The following is a 19,347-nucleotide window of genomic DNA, read 5'->3' on the forward strand; positions in this document are numbered from 1 at the left end:
ATTAAAGCCAATTAAACTTAAAAAATCCAACTGGTACCTCATGATTGGATTACTTACAGTGTGGAAACAGGCTCTTCAGCCCAACATGTCCACAGCAACCCACCACACCTATTCCCCTACGGGCAAGTTAGCATGGCCAATTCACATAACCTGCACATTTTTGGACTGTGGGAGGAAACCCACGCAGAGAATGTACAAACTCCCCACAGTCAGTCACCTGTGTGTCTCTAGCACTGTGAGGTAGTAGTGCTAATCACTGCACCACCCACCATTTAGAAACATCAGAATAATTTGACAAAGTAGCAGGTGTCAACTTAATAAGACACACTGAAAAAAAGGTTTATTTATTATGGACATTAAAATGTCTCAACAATAAAAAGATAGGCAAATCACAGTCTTAATTGAATATGCTTGACTGTTCCTTTTCAAGACAAATTGTAAGTTACAATAAACCCAACTCCAGAATGATCAAACCTCTGGCTCTAGATAAAGCCTTTGGAACAATTAAGGTCGCTAATATAATGAACCACTGAGCGTGAACTTATCGTCATTGTAGACAACTGCATATGGAAAAAGTAAGCAAGTCCAGTGATACAAAACAGCTAAATAAAATAAGCTCACAAATAAATGCAGAGTAGTGCAGATGATTTGGATCTATAATAAAAATGCTGGAGAAATTCAGCAGATCTTGGCAGCGTCTGTGGAGAAAGAAACAAAATTAACGATTCAAGTTTGTTCTGACTGTTCTTAACTACCAAAGCAGAGTTATCCCAGACTTTAAACATTGTTTCTCTCTAAAGGGGATGCCAGGACCTGTTGAATTTCTTCAGCACTTTGTTTTATACTGTAAATAAAATAAGCTTCAAGATGCTTGAAAGAATGTTGTCGTTCATAAACACTTTGTATTGTCAAAGTGAATTATTTTGGCATTTATAGAGTTGCGCCTATTAATTCCTGTGTGAGGTGGCCACAGTCACAAACACTACACAGAACATTTCAAAAGACCTGGACTGTGGAGCCCAGTGGCCAGATAACCGGAAATGACGCAATGTGAATATGGTCTATCGCGGTGGCAGCCTCATAGAGTGAATGTGAGAGGTTGGAACGGGGCGGACGTGACATTTCACAAGGGCGAAGTGGGCAGCAGGTGCAGAGCGGAAGTTTGTGACCGGTGCGGGGCGGACGTGACACACATCGAGGAGAAGTGGGCAGCTGGTGCAGAGCGGAAGTTTGTGACCGGTGCGGGGCGGACGTGACACATCGAGGAGAAGTGGGCAGCAGGTGCAGAGCGGAAGTTTGTGACTGGTGCGGGGCGGACGTGACACACACCGAGGAGAAGAGGGTAACGAGAACGGGGCGGAAGTTGTCAGTAATGGGGCGGGGGAGCAGAGCGGAAGTTGGCGGGGAGCGGGGCGGACGTGATCCTGATCGAGGTGAAGCGAGCAGTTGGAGTGGGGCGGAAGTGGCGTGAGGAGGGCGGTAGATGTCCAGCGGAAGTGAGGCTCGGCTGTCCGCTTGCCGGCGCCATGAGGCTGTCGCGGCTGAAGCTCCGCTCGGTTTTTGTCGTCTACTTCTTGGTCTCGGTTTTGGGCCTAATGTACGCGCTGCTGCAGCTTGGTCAGTGCGCCAGGCGGAGGCGACCGAGCTCCGGGGTCGGCGGGGAGGTGGGGGGGCTTCCTGAGGAAAACTCGAGAATGGAAGGAAAGGCCGTTCGGCCCGTCCCCGATGAGGGGCGGGACCAACCGCCCGATCCGCCCCTTCCCCCACACCCCCCGCCCCCCATCACACCCCCGCCCATCCCCCATCACACCCCCGCCCATCCCCCATCACACCCCTTTCCCCATCCCCCACACAGACACCCGCCCACCCCCTCTCATCACCGTCACTCCCCTCCCCCCGTCACTGTCACTCCCCTCCCCCCCCGTCACCGTCACTCCCCTCCCCCCATCACCGTCACTCCCCACCCCCCCCCGTCACCGTCACTCCCCTCCCCCCCCCCCCGTCACCGTCACTCCCCTCCCCCCCGTCACCGTCACTCCCCTCCCCCCCATCACCGTCACTCCCCTCCCCCCGTCACCGTCACTCCCCTCCCCCCCCCGTCACCGTCACTCCCCTCCCCCCCCGTCACCGTCACTCCCCTCCCCCCATCACCGTCACTCCCCACCCCCCCGTCACCGTCACTCCCCTCCCCCCCCGTCACCGTCACTCCCCTCCCCCCATCACCGTCACTCCCCTCCCCCCGTCACCGTCACTCCCCTCCCCCCCCGTCACCGTCACTCCCCTCCCCCCCGTCACCGTCACTCCCCTCCCCCCCGTCACCGTCACTCCCCACCCCCCATCACCGTCACTCTCCACCCCCCATCACCGTCACTCCCCTCCCCCATCACCGTCACTCTCCACCCCCCATCACCGTCACTCTCCACCCCCCATCACCGTCACTCTCCACCCCCCATCACCATCACTCCCCTCCCCCCATCACCGTCACTCTCCACCCCCCCATCACCGTCACTCTCCATCCCCCATCACCGTCACTCCCCACTCCCCCAACACTGTCTCTCCCCACCCCCATCACCGTCACTCCCCTCCCCCCACTCTCTCCACACCCCCATCACCGTCACACTCCACACCCCCCAACACCGTCACTCCCCACTCTCCCAACCCCCATCACCGTCACTCCCCACCCTCACTCTCCCCACCCCCATCAACCTCCGTCACCGTCTCTCCCCACCTCACTCTCCCCACCCCCTCACCATCCCCACCCTGCCCCCCACGCTCCCGCCCCATATGATTCTCGCCCCCCCCACACTCCCTGCCCCCTCCTCGCCCACGCTCCTCTCTCATCAACCCCTTTCCCTCATTGTCCCCCTCCTCCATCACTGTCTCTTAGGACAATACAGAGCAGTACAGGCCATTCAGCCCTCGATGTTATACTTCCTCCTCACCTCACTATATCCACCCTCTCCCTCATACTCGTTCTGTTTGTATTATTCTTTCCTTGATCATAATCATCCCATCTCCCTCAAACATTTCCCCCGTTCTCATAACCGTCTCGTGTATACATCTCTGACTTCAGTCATCCTCCCTCAGAATACCCCTTTCCTGTCATTCATCTTTCCTGCCCTTGTAATCAATTTCATATCCACCATAAATATCATTTTTATAATCTCCCTGAGGCAGTTGGGAAGGATGATGGTTTACAGAGGGACTTAGACAGGGTTGATGCTATGAAGTTGTTCCCCCTTCCTAAAATGTCTAGGAACAGAGTGCATAATGTCAAGAGTAAGAGATTGAATCTTTAAATTGGAGAAGAGGAATGTCTTCTTGGAGAGAGTGGAGAATCTGAAGAATTCTTTACTGAGGAGGGTTCGAGAGGATGGGTCATTTAGTATATTTAAAGTTCAGATACACTTTTTTTTCTTCAAAAACTGAAATTGCTGGTGAAACTCAGCACCTGAAGAGCGAGAGAGACAGCTAACATTTTGAATCCTGTGACCCTTCAGAATTGTTATGAATTTCAGTTTTTGTTTCCAGATCTTCAATCTATTTTGTTTTGGAGTGTTTTTTAATTAGTAAGTGAATCAGAGGTTATGGGGAAAGTCGGGAAGTGGAGTTGAAGATTATTAGATCAGATGTCATGTGGTTTCCTGTTCTGAACTTATTATTTGTTTATTTTTCTAATTTTTTACTATAACTTTGTAGTTGAAAGTGTGTAATGCTGGACTTATTTCTTTATTTTTCTTCCTAAGTGTTAGTCCTCATGAATCTGTAACCTAAGGTGGTGCAGTAAGTGGCAACTTGTAAACTTTTCACTGTACTCATTTGAGAACATGTGACAAGCTAATTCAAATTTAATAGAGGAACACGTCCAATTGGCCAAATAGCCTGCTTTTAACTCCTACATCCAAGCCCTTTACTCATATTGTACATTTTAATACATCTTTTGAAATATTTGTGGTTGCCAAAACTTCAGTGTTGCTGGGTCAGTCTTGTGCATTTCCGTCAGGCCAGGCTGTTCAGTCTGTTTCAGTAGATGGTCATCAGGCCAGGTAGTATCTATTAAGATAAAAACCGAAGAGTTAATGTTTCTAGTCTATGATCGTTTGTCACTGCTGCAGTGCTGCTGACTGCAGTGAGTAGAATGACCATTGCCCCAGCCTCATTATTTTTCTTAAATATTTAACTTTGGCTTTGAAGGTTACTCCTGATCTGTCCTGGTAAGACACAGGGAGGTACTTTTGTTTACAAGGAGAGCGAGAGATAGAGCAAATATTTACATGCCAGTCAGTTTAACTTCCTGAGCTAGTCAGATGGCAGAGAGAATTCAAACCAGAGAAATGTTAAGTCATGCATTTAGGGAGTTGAGGCAAGGCTAAGCAACCTCCAGTTAGTGGGAGGATATGGAGATGTGGAGGAAATGAGAGATCTTGCAGAGAATGTGCAGATTCCCAAAGGTAGCGGGGCAGCTTGTTACAGTGCTGAAGAAAGCAGACAGAATCCTTTATTAGCTGGTCATTTGAAAATCAAAATGAGCAAGTTATGCTGGACCTTTAGAAATCATTAGTTGTTCCATCACTTAAACATAGTGTCGCCACGTCGCAGACGAGATGGAATCCTGCTGAAGAAGGGAGGACAGTGGGGGTTTATACTGATGTTGCAAGGACTTGAAAAATGCATCTATTAGAATGACTGTATTCCTTGGAGCATTGAAGGGATATTTGATGGAGATGTGCAAAATTGAGAGGGATCTGGATAAAGTGGATGGGAAGGATCTGTTTCCCTTAGAGAGGTCACTGACCAGGTGACACAGATTTTGTGATTGGTAGAAGTTTTAGAAGGGTGGTAAGGATGTTAGGAGGCTGGAACTTGTGTGAAATCGGAGTACAGTTTGAAAGGTGGCTATATATGGACCTAGAGTGTCATTATCTGCAGGGCCATGTGCTGCAAAGTGGTATTAGTCTGGGTGCCTTGTGTTTTGGGCTGGCACAGACACTATGGGTCAGGAGGCCTCTTTCCATGTGGTAAACTTTCTTTCAAGTCTGTGGCACCAGGTAGCATTGCTCCTTCTGCTCATTTCCAGTGATTCTTGCTGGGCAAGGTGTGTTTGCTGGGTGTGGATTGAGGACAGAGTGCAGGCAACTCTGGTTTCTTGGGTGAAACATGGTTGTGGAACTGAATCCCAGCAACCATCTCTCCCTTTGCAGAAGGAGAGTAAACGTTAAGGGCATGGAGGCACAAGGCATTTATGCTGGAGGCAGGTATGGTCAGGTGCAGGAAAAAGCAATACGGCCCTTTGAACTGCTCAGTAAAATCTTGGAAATCAGAGGGAAAATCCGTTTAATTGTACATGATTAAAAATGAAATCCCGCAAGTGCTGGAGAAACTCAGCATGTCTGGCAGTGTCTGTGGAGAGAGAAACTGTTAACATTTCCAGTCCAGGGTCTTCTTGAACCCTGTAGTTAATTTGAATTTACAGTTCTGAAGATGAGTTGCATTGGCGCTGAACACTTCACTGTTTCTCTCTGGTGGTATGGATGAATGTGAAGGTGTGACAGCTACACAGACAAAACACAAACTTAAAACTTAGAAACTATTTGCAAAGACTGGGGCTGCCACTGCAGTTTTCAGGATTTAGAATTTCTATGGACAGCTGTTATGCATAGAACATACAAGCTGGGGAGGTATTGGAGCTTGGACGTACAAATTAGTGGTTCGGATCAAGAAGTGAGTTATGTTGGAGTTTCTGTTTGTTCTGGCAATCAGGTGGTTGTTAATGTTAACCTTGAGGAGTAAATGCTTGGAGAAAGAAGGTAAGTCAGGACAGAGACCTAATAGTCGTTCTTCAGTTTGAAGTCTCCTTGTTCCTTTACCACTTTTCCTGTTCCTCTGAAGGTCAGCCATGTGATTGCACGCCACAAATGAAGTCTGCAAATGATCTGGTTAGGCAGAAAGATCAGAAACTGCTGCATCTCCAGGCCGAGGTGAAGAAATTGCAGAGGCAGCTGAAAGCAGAGGAGATGGCAGCAGACGGACAGCCTCTGCCAACCATTTATGCCATCACCCCAACATACACCAGGTATGGCTCAGTTCTGAGCTGTGATAGTAGTGCAGGTCAGGGGGCTCAGTTATGAAGCAGACCCTTATAAATGGTGACAGTTTTCCTGGGCTATGAATCATAGTACAGCAAACTTTGTTTTAACCAGCACTCTCAGTAAACAGGCAAGAATTATATACAGCAGTCTACTGTATTATCCTGTCCAATTCTCATAGTTTTTAATTGGTTATTTACCTTTAATGTAAACAGACTTATCATTCATTCAAATTGTCACATGAAATATCAACACTCGATTCAATTTTGAGTCAATTTCTCCACAAGTACCATGATGTCTGAGTAGTCAGTTGAGGGTGTATGAGAAGGCTCTCTGGTAAGTTTTATTTAAGGCAAAGTTGCATTATTATATCAATGATTTATGCTGTAAATAAAGTATAACAGTGATGTGTTATACCCTCTGCATTTTGTCTCCATTAGTTAATGTGTGTTTTTACATTAGTTATGTATTGATTATCTGGAATGTTTGATCAACTGGGAAATACCTGGTCCCATGGGTTTGGTTTAATTAAACTTTTGCTAAACCAACAGCACAGACAGACTCCTTGCTGAAACTGGTCACTGATCCATTTTCTTCTCTTTTCCCATACAGTCGTTAATTTTTTCCCTTCCAGCTTTTATCAAATACCTCGTGTTTTCAGTTATCATTTTGAATATAGTCAATGTTGTTCTAAACCATTAATGATTAAATATCCAACTTCTCTCTTTCTCCCAATTTCTGCTGATTTTCTTTCTCCATTCTACTGACTTTTCAGTGTAGTATCACCCCCTCAATCATGTTTGATTTTGAATGTCGCTGTTAATGTCTCTCCCTCAACCTTCGCAGTTCACAAGCTCTCCCTTTTGTGTTCCTAAAATCCATTGAAGAGTTGAGTTCCACGTCCTCCTTTTTATCCAAATTAATGTTTTTTAATATTAAGACCACTGAACCATGCACTTTATTAAGTAGCTCCTTGATCCCGTATACTTTCCCTCAGCAGGACTCAGCGTAAGAAATAAAAAACAGGAGCAGGATTAGACCATCTGGCCCATTGAGCCTGTGCCACAATTCAATAAGATCATGGCTGATCTTCCATGGACTCAGCTCCACTTGAGGCAGCAAGGAAGAGGAGCTCCCTTTTCTCTTTGCACTTTTCATCACTTTAGGAGCTCTCAGCTAATGAAGTGCTTCATGAAGTCTAGTCCCAGATGAATATAGCACCCAATTTGTGCATAGCAAGCTCCAACAATCAGTTATGTGATAATGACCAATCGTCCGTTTTTGTGATGGCAGTAGAGGGATAGGTATTGGCCAGGATCCTGGGAGGATCTGCACTCTGTTGCTTTCAAAATAGTGTTATGGGATCGTCAATGTGTTGCTGAGATGGCAGGTGGAGCTTCCAAACGCCTGCATCTCTAATAATCTGTCTTGGATGTTGCTTGACCTGCTGTGCTTTTCCAGCACCACACTTTTTGACTCTGACTCTCCAGCACCTGCAGTCCTCATTTCTACAATCTTGCATTCCCTCAGAAATGCACTGGGGAAATAGCCTTGACTTTGCCTGAAGTCCTGAAATGGAACCTGAACCCGGAATCTTGTATCTCAGGTATTCATATTGACACAAAAGAATGAGGCCTTTTATGCCCAGCATGCCTGTACTGGCCCTTTGAAAGATCTCTCCAATTAATCTCCAGTGCTCCAGCCCCACTTTCCCCACACAATGTTGCAAATGCTTTCTTTTCAACTATTTATAAGACCATGAGTCATCGGGGCAACAGTAAGCCATTCAGCCTATAAAGTCTGCTCAAGCATTCATTGGGATATCCATCTCATGGATTTGTAGCTACTCCCCACCCATTCCTCTCAAGCTGCTAACTATTCAGGACACATTGGTCTATCCCATTGTGCTGAGCTCTCTCTCTCAGGTGGCTGTAGGCAAAGAGTTCTGCTCCCCCTCATTCAGATGTATATGTATCAGCTCTCTTAAACGTTTAGCCATTATGCTTGGCCAAATGTAGATGTACTTGTTACTATAATGCAATAACTCGTCTGAACATTTAAAGTAGTGTTTCTTCAGTATCTAATCAACAGTGCTGTATTCTCTAATCACCAGATGGGCCCATGACTGAGCAAAAACTGAAGGGGCTTTGTGGGATCGGGCCTTCACCTGGTACCACTTGCTGTAGAGATACTGTTTAACAAAAGGTGCCAGTAGTGGCCATCTGGGAAAATGACGTTCTAACCATTATTTACTGAGCGCTCTGAATGCAGAAGGGGAAGAATCAGATCTCAGTGCAGCATGTGTTTTGCTTCCCTCATTGCATTATTGCCAACACTCCTCATGACACGGGAGTACTTGGTTTCTGCTGTATGTAACCTTCCTGTGGTTCCTTACTCTCGGCAGATTGGTGCAGAAAGCTGAGCTGGTCCGTCTCGCCCAGACCTTCCTTCATGTGAAGAAGTTCCACTGGATTGTCGTGGAAGATGCTGCCAATCGTTCCAAGCTGGTGGCTGACCTCCTGGCACAGAGCGGCTTGTCCTACACCCACCTCAGCCTGCCAACACCCACCATCTACAAACTGAAGGAGAGTGATCCCAACTGGTTGAAGCCCCGCGGTGTGGAACAAAGGAATCTGGGCATCCAGTGGCTGCGGGAAAACAGGGAGCTCAGCGAGGAGGCTGTCGTCTACTTTGCAGATGATGACAACACCTACAGTTTGAAGTTGTTTGATGAGGTAGATCAGAGCTTTCATTCTGAACACAAGCTCACCTTTATACTTGTACTGTTAGAATGCTGTCTCCCAAGGTGGCTTGCAGGAACTCTCAGATACTCAATGATGGAGTGATTAAGATAGGGAATGAGTGAAGGATAAAATAGAGCACAGAGATCAGTGAACACGCTGATGCTGGGTTAATAGCATTTGGTGCAAGTTAGGGAACTGAGGAAGCATTATCAAGGAGTTAAAAACCAAACTGAAAGAAATGTGGATGCTGGAAATCAGAAAAACAGAAATTGCTGGAAAAGCTCAGCAGGTCTGGCAGCTGTGGAGAGGATTGAGAGTTAACGTTTCGGATGCAGTGACCCTTCATCAGAATGCCAGAACAGCCGAAACGTTAACTCTGATTCTCTCCACAGATACTGACAGACCAGATGAGGTTTTTTTTCTCGCAATTTCTGTTTTTATTTTTAAGGAGTTGATGCTTATGCAGGTTAAAGGATGGTGTCTGTCCAGGAGAGCATTGGAATAGTTAAGTATAAAAGTATCGAAAGTTGTCAGAAACCAGACACTTCTCTGAGCACCCCCAAAGAGATGCTTAACACTTAACGCCTCTGTAGCAGGTGCCACAATGCAAGCATTCACTCCCGTCACCAGCTGACTGTAGTAGCACTGTACCATCTAAGAAGCACTGCAGCTGCTTAAGCAGCACTTTTGAAACTAGTGACCTGTACCTACCATTTTAGAACAATGTGAAGGGGAGCAATGTAACCTGTGAGTTTCCCTTCAAGTCACATGCCATCCTGACTTGTAATTATATTGCCAATCTGTCATAGTCATAGGATCCTTCTGAACAGCATACTGGGTGTAAACCATATGGACTGCAGCTGTTTAAGAAAGCAGTTCACCACCACCTTTTCCGGACCAATCGGAGACAGCCCAGTCGGTGATGCCATGCCCTGTGTTAATGCATCTCGGTCGATACCATAATAACCCTGAACATTCTGATATTGCTCGGTTACCATTGACCTGATGAATAAATGGAGCTGCGTTTGTATAAAGTAGTCCTTGCTGCTATGGGAAGGCACCACTCTATTGCATATGATTTCTAAGTTAGTAATGGCAGTAATGTTACCATAGCACTTACTAAAAAGAAGGTTCCTTCTGATTGTCCCTCAGTTGTTTCCAAACTCACTCTGACCAGTAGTTTTACTTAAAGGGGCATTGTATCATCTAATCTGTAAAAACAAAAAAACTGCAGGTAATGAAGCACTTCTTTTGTCTGAAGTTTCGTTCAGTATCCTAGCAGAATGAGATGTAAGCTGATGGAAATAGCACAGCCAAACATTCGAGAGTACTTCAAATGTAATGGCTAGCAACATTGAAACCGGCATTTGATGACCCTCCGATGATAGTTGTCACTTTCTGATTGCTATAAGGGACTGATCTAACTCTGGATGGATTAAGTGGTGAAGTCATGATATAAATTACTCTTCCTGTTGCCTCACTCTTCCCACAGATGCGCTGGACAAAACATGTTTCTGTTTGGCCAGTGGGTCTCGTTGGGGGCTTACGTTTCGAGAGGCCGCTGGTGGAGAACGGGAAGGTGGTTGGATTTTACACGGCCTGGAAACCGAACCGTCCTTTCCCCATGGACATGGCAGGGTTTGCTGTGGCCTTACAGCTGCTTCTGGCTAACCGTGAGGCCAGGTTCGACATCAATGCAGAGCGTGGTTACCTTGAAAGCAGTCTGCTGCAATCGCTGGTCTCCATTGAGGAGCTTGAACCCAAGGCAGATAACTGTAACACGGTAGGTAGCAGGATAATCACTTGGTCACAGGGGGTCTGAGTGAAGTTAAATGGATCTATGTAAAATTAAATGTCCATTTATATGGATCTTGCCGTATTCCTAATTCTTCAGATTAAATTAATTTGTTGGGTGCTTTGGCACAGGAGAAGCCTTCCGGCTATTGACCCTGTACTGGCTCTTTGATAGAGTTCACTCACATGCTCCTTACTCCTACTTATTTTCCCTTTGGTATTTGTCACTGGAAACAGTTTCTCCTTATTTACTGTATCCAAACTCTTCATGAGTTTGAGCACCTGGATTAAGCTTCCCTTCACCACCTTATGAGGGCTCTCCAGTCTCTGCATATCACCACAGTCCCTGTCCCTGCTGCCATCCCAGTTTCTGTTTGTTACTTGCAGTTCAAAGTATACATAATAGCTCTTTGTTCAAAGACAAATTCCTAAAATTATCGTAACTCTTGGTGGTTGAGCCGTGAACCCTCGCTCCTCATTAATCACTGAACTTAGCTCGACATTTCTGCTCCATATTTCTTCGCATCCTGTCTGAACAAACATTGGTCCAGAAAGTTGTAATGCCTCCCCCACCCCATCTCCACAAAGACACTTTCATTGCCACAGTAGGCAACAGCCTTTACTGAAGTCATTGTCTGTAAGGGCTGAATTTACATTGCCTTCAGAAGGTATTGTCACAATGTGGAGAAAATAGGATAATTCTGTCACTTGTGAGTTGAGACTGCCCTGTTGAGAGTGTCTGGGATTGGTTTAATGCATGTAATTTGTAACATGTAACTGCCACACTATATTTTTGTCGGTGAAATAATCCTAGTTTTATTGGAGATCGCTGTAGTTTTGGTTTACTGCGGTACATCAAGACTGTTCAAATGGCCTGTTTCCACACCGTAGAGAATCTAATCTAATCTTAAAAAAAAAGACTGTGACCAGTTGACTGAGTCGACTCTGCTGTAAAATTCACCGCTTGCCCTGGCCAGGCTGCAGTGCATTGCCTGCCAGTGTAATGCTGATGCATGCCTTGTTTGTAACACACTGTGAGTGGGTGAATGCTAATGGCTATTACATTCTTTCCCACCCCCACCACCTTTGCACCCCTAGGTCCTGGTCTGGCATACACGCACTGAGAAGCCAAAGATGAAGCAGGAGGACATGCTTCAGAAAGAGGGGAAAGGATCAGATGCCCGCATCGAGGTCTGAGCTGGACAGACGAGCTGGACAGATAGGAAGGAGAGCCTTACTTTACTGACCACCCAAGTGCTGGGTGGGGGGATGGTGTGATGGCCTGCATGATATGTACAGGGAGCTACTCTGCATCCTGTTTTAAACAGTGTAACAGGAGAGAGCATGGGGTTTAGAAGGAGCAAAGATTCCAGCAATTGACACCAGGTATAACACCAAACGCAAAAGATTTTCAGCACAAACCCATCTTCATCATTTATCTTTCAATGTTCTTTGAAAAATACCCTGTCTGTCTTAAACTCTGTGTTTAAACAGAGCCTCACTGTAATGACTGGGTGATTTTTGCAATACCAGCTTGCTGTGTTTCCCCGTGTGAACTCGTGGGGTGTGTTCATTACACAAATCTGCTCGGTAGGTTCTGCTTGGAGCTGTCACTTGGAGTTCAGCATGACCAGCTTGTGATAGTAGGAGGTTGGGGTCAATAACTGCGCCATCGACAGCAAGTCAGAGGGAACTTTATTCTGCCTCTAATCTGGACTGGCTTAGTGATGACACAAAGTGTGTTCCTTTCCTCAGTGCTGAAGTGTTTTGTGTTCAAAAATATCTTTTTAATAATTTCTTTCTTTGCCCCAGTTGCAGGGGGAGTAGTCTCTTGTTCATGGACGAGAAAGCTAGTGGTTTCCAATGGAGTGTTAGGAGCAAGACACACCTCAGCAAATGGTATGGCTAATTAAGAATCCAAAATATAAGGGGTAGAAACTGCTTAGTTGAAATTTAATGGTTAGCAAAATATTTTGAAAAGTATGTCCTGGCTTTAAATGCTGCTGCTTAGGAATATGTCTATGTTTCTTGATTTGTGATCTGGTCATTTTTTTGTTTTCCCTTTTCTTCTCCTCACCCTTACCTCTCAAACACCCCACCCTACCCTGGGATGTTGGGAATTAATTGAAACTTCGCAGATCTAAGATCAGTAGGTTTTACAGAAGCCCTGTTCAGGGCTATGGATTTGACCCAATTGGTGGAGGAAGCTTAAGGGGCTGAATGGCCTCCTACTGTCCCTGTTTCTCCAGCCTTCAAGACTTTCTCACTGACCAGGATAAGCTGAGTTGAACACTGCTGTGCCTTCTGGCTCAGCATCCAGCTGCTGCTGATCATAAGATTCATGGTTGTCCTGCAATCACTGTGCCTAGTGCCAAATAAAGCCCAAGTCCCCACTACTAAATAGATGCCCTCCCAACGCTGTGTTTCTGCTCAGTTGAGCAGCTTGCCTCTGACCTGGATGTGAGGTCAAACGTGAAGTTCTGTTAAAGTCACCCTTGTTTTATTCCTCCTTGGAATGGGGTGTCATTAGCTAGTCCAGTGCTGGTTACCCATTTATAATTACCCAAAAGGCAATTGAGTGTCAACCACATTGCTCTCTCTCTAGAGTAGGCCAGACCAGGTCAGGACAGGAGTGACCCAGATGGACAATTGACCGTGGTTACGCAATTGCTATTAGCATAGCTTTTCACCCGACATTTTTATTGAACTGAAATTTCACCATCCACCAAAGTGGTATTCAAATCTGTGTCCCAAGAATGTTAACACTGCTGCCTCCTATTAACCTTATTGCTTGATCATCCCAAGATGACAGATGGGAGGCTGAATCTATATTTTCCTGTACACTGTGCCAATTTTTATTGTCAGCTTGTTCCATCTGATCCCCACACCCTTGCTGTCACATAGTGTCAGAGAGTTTGGCCTGTAGCTCAGTGGAACCATTCCTTTGGCTGCGTCTCTCTCTCTCTCTCCTTAGCTAAAATGCCGAAGCTCAAAACAATTCCCAGTCTCAGTCGTGAAGTGCTATGTCGAGTGGACCCTTCCTGTTCCCAGTTCCACCAACCTCACTATTTGTTCTGATTGAATGTTCATGCTCCTATTTCCCATTCAGATTCATTAAGACAGCTTCAATTCTACTTCTGTGAGCTGCTTTCTCTGTTACAAGAGACATTCCAAGCCCCCAGATCAAGAGTTTGGTGGTTCCACGTGGCTGTTGCCATCTGTGTGGTGGTGGTGAAGTTGTTACACTTTGTTGCTTTAAATTTTTCAGGCTGTGGGTGATAATTGAGAGGCCATTGCAATGAAAGGAAGCTGCTAAATATATTTAACGCTAATCAGTTTACTAAGGTGGCTTGTAAACAGACTCCTGGATTGTCATTTCCTGAAATGGGATTTGTGGTGAAAGCACTGTGAATTATGAGCCACCCCCTCAGCTGTTTTTGTTGATTGCCTCTTGAACATTTTATATTTGGTTGCATTTAGTGTTGCACTGCCAAGGGCTTCCAGTGAGCAGTTCATAAATCACTAATAAAGGCTTCCTATGGGAATGAGCTACTTGAGTAGTTTCAGATCCATGAGACCTTTAACCCCTTGGCTCACACCCTCTATTGTTTCTTGTTTTGCTAATTTATGTCAGATAATATATTTAATGTATGTATAAGGGCTGGGGGTGTGGCGGAGGTATGAGACTAATTGGGTAGTTCTTTCAAAGAGCTGGTGCGAGTGCTCTCGGCTGATTAACCTCGCCCCTTCTCTCCTCTCCCCTCCCCATGTTGTAATATTCTGTGATTTTATGTGTGCGTGTTGTATTGGGTTATGAGGTTTTCTGGGCTTTTCATTGCATCATCTGTGACTGTCCTTTTTTCACATCACTGGTAAGGAAGTGTGGGTTTGCAGCAACTGGAGTACATTCTGTAAAGGTAAAAACAAGGACGGCAGATGCTGGAAACCAGATTCTAGATTAGAGTGGTCCTGATGAAGGCCTTTTGCCCAAAACGTCAATTTTACTGCTCCTCGGATGCTGCCTGAACTGCTGTGCTTTTCCAGCACCATTAATCTAGAATATGCATTCTGTAAATGTGCAGTATTCTTTCTGGAAGGGATGATAAGTGCATGCATGTAAATTTGTACAGCAGCTTTCAACACGTCCTCAAGTGCTTCACAGCTAATGACGTAGTTTTGAAGTCTGCTCACTGTTTGATGGAGGAAATCTAGCAGCCAGTTTGATCACAGCTAGCTCCTGCAAACATGATGTTGGCAAGATTATATTTATGACATTGGTTGAGGCCCATCTCATCTGAAAGGCTGCGGTACCCTCACCAACAGTGCAGCATTTACTCAGTCCTGGAGCTGGGGAGTGTGGGTCTGAAATGTGATCAGGTCTCCGCAGTGGGACAGGAACCCACATCTTCCAGAGGCTGAGATATTCTCAGAGCCATATCTCTTTCCGCATCCAAATGTCCTAATTACCATGCACTTTGTACACTAGGCACAGTTTCTTAGGCATGACATGTAATGGTATGATTCTCTTGCAGTTTGCACAACATGGAAGTTTCATAGAGGTTTCATTTTTAAGGATTTCCTCAGTTTCAATTTTATCCCTGTTGAGAGCTGGTGAAAAAATGATCATCTGACCCTCTGTATTCTCCTTTTACCACCGAGAAGTTCAGCAGAACTACCCCGTCTGCCCTGGGTAAGTTCATATTGTCTGTTAACTCTCCTCTCGGTCATTGATTAGATTACTTACAGTGTGGAAACAGGCCCTTCGGCCCAACAAGTCCACACCGACCCGCCGAAGCGCAACCCACCCATACCCCTACATTTACCCCTTACCTAACACTACGGGCAATTTAGCATGGCCAATTCACCTGACCCGCACATCTTTGGACTGTGGGAGGAAACCGGAGCACCCGGAGGAAACCCACGCAGACACAGGGAGAACATGCAAACTCCACACAGGATTGTAATCTGAAATTCACCACACTGCCTGGTGGGGAACTGGAAACAGATTCAGTAGGAACTTTCAGAAGCTGATAAATACTCAAAAGGGAATAACATTGTAGGGGGCCCCCTTCCATACTGTGCAATTCTGTTTCTGAATGTGAATGTTAGAGTCCCTGTGCAATATGTGCTAAGTATGCATTAATGTGTTGCATCCTGATCCCAGTGTGTGATTAGTGCCCTTACTACATTCCTCCTGCTTTCACACAAGCAACCTGAAGGGCAGCTGTTTATCTTCCCCAGTGCTGCTGCTTCCTCCAGCCATTGAGAGCAACTTGACTTGCAGTCTTTTGGGGGGAATATTCACTCAATCAGTAGACAGTGTTGAGCTCTTTGTCATTTGTGCTGTTGTCTTACAGGAGTGGTGCGTGAAGCCGCGAGATCCATTATAGAAACATGCTGGTATCTGAACTGAGAAAGATTCAGTCAGGTTTGCCTTTCATAAGACAGTTCTGTGAACAGAATGTGTTAACTGCATCCCCAGCCAGTAGGTGTCACTAAGTAGGTTAGTAAATGTTCTAAATGCTGCTGACTTTTAATGAGGAGAAAGGACTTCCATTTATATAGCACCTTGCTTGTTCTAAAAACTTCACAAAGCTGCTTGTCCCTAGTCAATGACTTCTGAAGGGTGGAGGTTCCTGTTCAGTCAGTGAACATGACACAGCAGGACCCACAAGCAGAATTGAGATGGCTATACAAGTTATTCTTGGTGTTGTTTGATAAATGGAGGCCAGGATACGAGAGAGAACATCTTTACTCTTTCTTCCCAAATTAGCGTCATAGGATCTTTTACATCCGCCCAAGTGGGCAGCTGGGGTCTGGTTTCCATGCTGAAGCCTCTGGAGTGGAACCTGAATCTCCAGTATAGCACAAATGTCCAGGGGTGTGGTTGAATGGTGGTAATGTTATTGATTTAATCATTCAGAGAACTGGATTAAGGAGATCAATCCCCAGCACAGTGGTTGAGCAGTTATAATTAATTAATTGGAACTAAAAAGCTATTATCAATAATGATGACCATGAAACAATCAGATGATTGTAAAAACCTATCTGATTTGCTAATTTCCTGGAGGCAGGAAGTCTGCAGTCCTTGCCTGGTGTAGTGAACTTGTGACTCCAAACCCATAGCAATATGATTCCTTCAGTTAAAGGTTGGTATTGTCTGTGGATTGAAGTCCTACCCTGAGAGGCTTCAGCATAAAATTCAAGCTTGACATTCTAGTACAGTACTTGGAATGCTGCACATTCAAAGCTGCTGCTTTTTAGATAAGCTGTTAAACTAAGGCTCCATGTGTATCTTCATATGAGCCTAACGGATCCCATGGCACAATTCTAAAGAGAAACGGGAGAGTTCTCCTCTGTGCTCTAGCCAGTGTTTATCCTTCAGTCAGCATCACCAGATTATCTGGTCATCTTCTAGTTGCAGTGTGTAGAATCATCAGTTGGATCTTTGAGTTGTTAGTAAAGGGTTCATACTTTTCTGCCCTCTTTTCCCCAACACTGGCTGCTGCAGATTAGGTCATGTGACTTGCTTCTCACACTCCCTAATGATACAGTTCTGTCACATGCTTCAAAGAATGTCTTTGGGAGTTTTGCTGCATCTCTTCTGATTCCTGTATCCACTCTCCCACAATCCTTTGTACTGGTGCTGACATATGAACATGTTACAGACTGGATTCACAGGCATGAGAATCACAATACAGTGGTTTTGTTGATGAGTGATTGTCATTTCAAGAGAAAGCACGGTTATCTTGTCACCTGTGCATGTGTTTTCATGACGGCATGTGTGAAAATAAACTTTTAAATTGAAATGAAAAGCATGATGTGTGTGGGACTCTCCGTTATCTCTAGATGTATTCAGGAGTTTTTTTGTTGCATCACCTAATGAGGAACACTCAAGCAGCAGTTCACACTGCTGGGTACATATACTGTTTCTGTTGCCCCTTGTTTCAGTACTTGGGAAGGATCTCCCCTCTCCCCCCGGGAGAGATGGTGCTATCTGGGGGAGAAGAAATGGTCTAAACATGAATCCACCATCTGAAAGAGCGTGCAATCTTATGACTTTACCTTCTAGGTGTACTTCATCATGGAGTCTGGTGAAGGTCAGTGGATCTTTACAACAAGAAGCATTTTGCAAGCGCAGGATATGCAGCTGCCGTCACCTATACGGACTCTGGGAGCTAATTGATTCGTAACGTCTGTGTACAACCTCATGAAAAGAAAGAAATGTGTTGAGGTTTACAGAGAACAGTGTCACCTGCATAGAATTTACAGCATGAATATTTGTTGAGCAGTAGTGCAATGCTACCAATTATATGTTTCACACCAGCCTCCTCTCACTCATCTTCAGCTCTTCCTATTTCCATTTGCTTCTCTTCCTCTGTTCCACTGTTTTATCTGGCCTTCTTAAAATGCTTTTATTCATCTCAATTCCCTAATCAGGTGAGATATATATATATTTTGTGGTGTATGCTTTTCTGCCTTTGAGCATGCTTTATTGTTCCCATTCACATTCTAGCTTCTTTCCACTAGGGCGTCTTCTCTGCAACAACGTGAACCTAATTCACAGCTCTCCTCTCCAATTTTAATTGACCTCAGGGCATCAGGCCCTTTCTGAAGCCAGGCTGTGCCAGTTGAGGGTGTGGGTACGCATGAGTTGTAAACATTCAACTCTTAGTAATTTGGTACAGGTCATCCAGCTATAACACATCTCTTGTGAACACAAATTTGCTGTAACACGGTTGATGTTTTGGAGATGCTGTTTCTGAAGCAGAAACTTTTAAAACTTGCCTTGGCTGTAATGTGATTACATTGACAACACCAAGTGCTGTTACTAAAGCACAATTTTGCTATAACACAGGCCTGCACAAGAACGCAATCATTGTGTTAGAAAAGAACTGACTTTACTTGCACAAGTGTTAAGCCTGGGCTCTGCAGGAAGATATTTACGCATCTCTCAAGGAATGGATTTCAGATGAATGTTCTCCTCAGGGGGTTTTTGACAGATGGAAAATTCTCAATGCCTTGAGTCAACTTCCTGAGCCAAGAGGGTCCACAATTTGATATAAGCTTTATGATGCCGTAGTTGGAAGGAATGGCACATTTCACAGCTCTCATATTAATGGGTTTCCTGATTTTGCACTTCAGTTTCTCACACCTATTATGGAGCAAGTATCCTGGTGCCACAGTGTCACCATCTAAGGCAGACTCTTGAGACCAAGGATTACTTCAACAACATCACGTTATGTGATGATCCCCTTCGCGTAAAATGTTAATTGCTACATCTACATGGCAATGGGCCTAGCTGTTTTCTCCCTCTTCCAGACAAACCTCAGGACTTCCCCACCCATTGTGATATTGGAGGTTTGTGTCCATGTTAGGTAGATCCTGCATGTCTTGTCCTGTATATTGAAAGCTGACTGTTTGACCCACACTTTCTTGATGTTATTTAATCATTGTCAAAAATGTGGTGCTGGAAAAGCACAGCAGGTCAGGCAACATCTGAGGAGTAGGAGAATCAACGTTTCGGGCGTTAGTCCTTCATCAGCAATTCCTGATGAAAGGCTTATGCCTGAAATATCGATTTCCCCTGCTCCTCCGGATGCTGCTTGACTGGCTGTGCTTTTCCAGCACCACATTCTCGACTCTGATCTCCAGCATCTGCAGTCCTCACTTTTTCTCCTTGTCATTTTATCGTTAACACCTTAGGTCAGTCTCGAAAGCTA

At 45.3% G+C, this 19,347-nt stretch overlaps 1 protein-coding gene across 3 annotated transcripts; it reads left to right on the forward strand.

Moving 5' to 3' along the window:
• Positions 1-1,505: 1,505 nt before the first annotated feature.
• Positions 1,506-17,439, forward strand: b3gat3 (beta-1,3-glucuronyltransferase 3 (glucuronosyltransferase I)). 3 transcript variants are annotated; one of them, XM_060855341.1, is made up of 5 exons: positions 1,506-1,617; positions 5,890-6,073; positions 8,491-8,821; positions 10,323-10,613; positions 11,723-17,439. In XM_060855341.1, the coding sequence occupies exons 1-5, from the start codon at positions 1,527-1,529 to the stop codon at positions 11,819-11,821; spliced, it is 996 nt and encodes a 331-aa protein (XP_060711324.1). In that variant the 5' UTR covers positions 1,506-1,526; the 3' UTR covers positions 11,822-17,439. The 3 variants fall into 3 exon arrangements, with proteins under 3 accessions (XP_060711324.1, XP_060711325.1, XP_060711326.1); XM_060855342.1 differs by having other exon boundaries at positions 1,520-1,597; XM_060855343.1 differs by having other exon boundaries at positions 1,543-1,617; positions 5,895-6,073.
• The last annotated feature ends 1,908 nt before the right edge of the window (positions 17,440-19,347 follow it).

The sequence above is a fragment of the Hemiscyllium ocellatum genome, chromosome 46 (assembly GCF_020745735.1).
Source record: "Hemiscyllium ocellatum isolate sHemOce1 chromosome 46, sHemOce1.pat.X.cur, whole genome shotgun sequence".
In the NCBI taxonomy this organism is placed as follows: Eukaryota; Metazoa; Chordata; class Chondrichthyes; order Orectolobiformes; family Hemiscylliidae; genus Hemiscyllium; species Hemiscyllium ocellatum.

Excerpts from the sequence above, each read along its gene's own strand:
- b3gat3 (XM_060855341.1), top strand. The coding sequence starts at position 1,527 with ATGAGGCTGTCGCGGCTGAAGCTCCGCTCGGTTTTTGTCGTCTACTTC. Across the intron at positions 1,618-5,889 it reads GTACGCGCTGCTGCAGCTTG|GTCAGCCATGTGATTGCACG; the intron begins GTCAGTGCGCCA and ends GTTCCTCTGAAG. Across the intron at positions 10,614-11,722 it reads AGGCAGATAACTGTAACACG|GTCCTGGTCTGGCATACACG; the intron begins GTAGGTAGCAGG and ends TTGCACCCCTAG.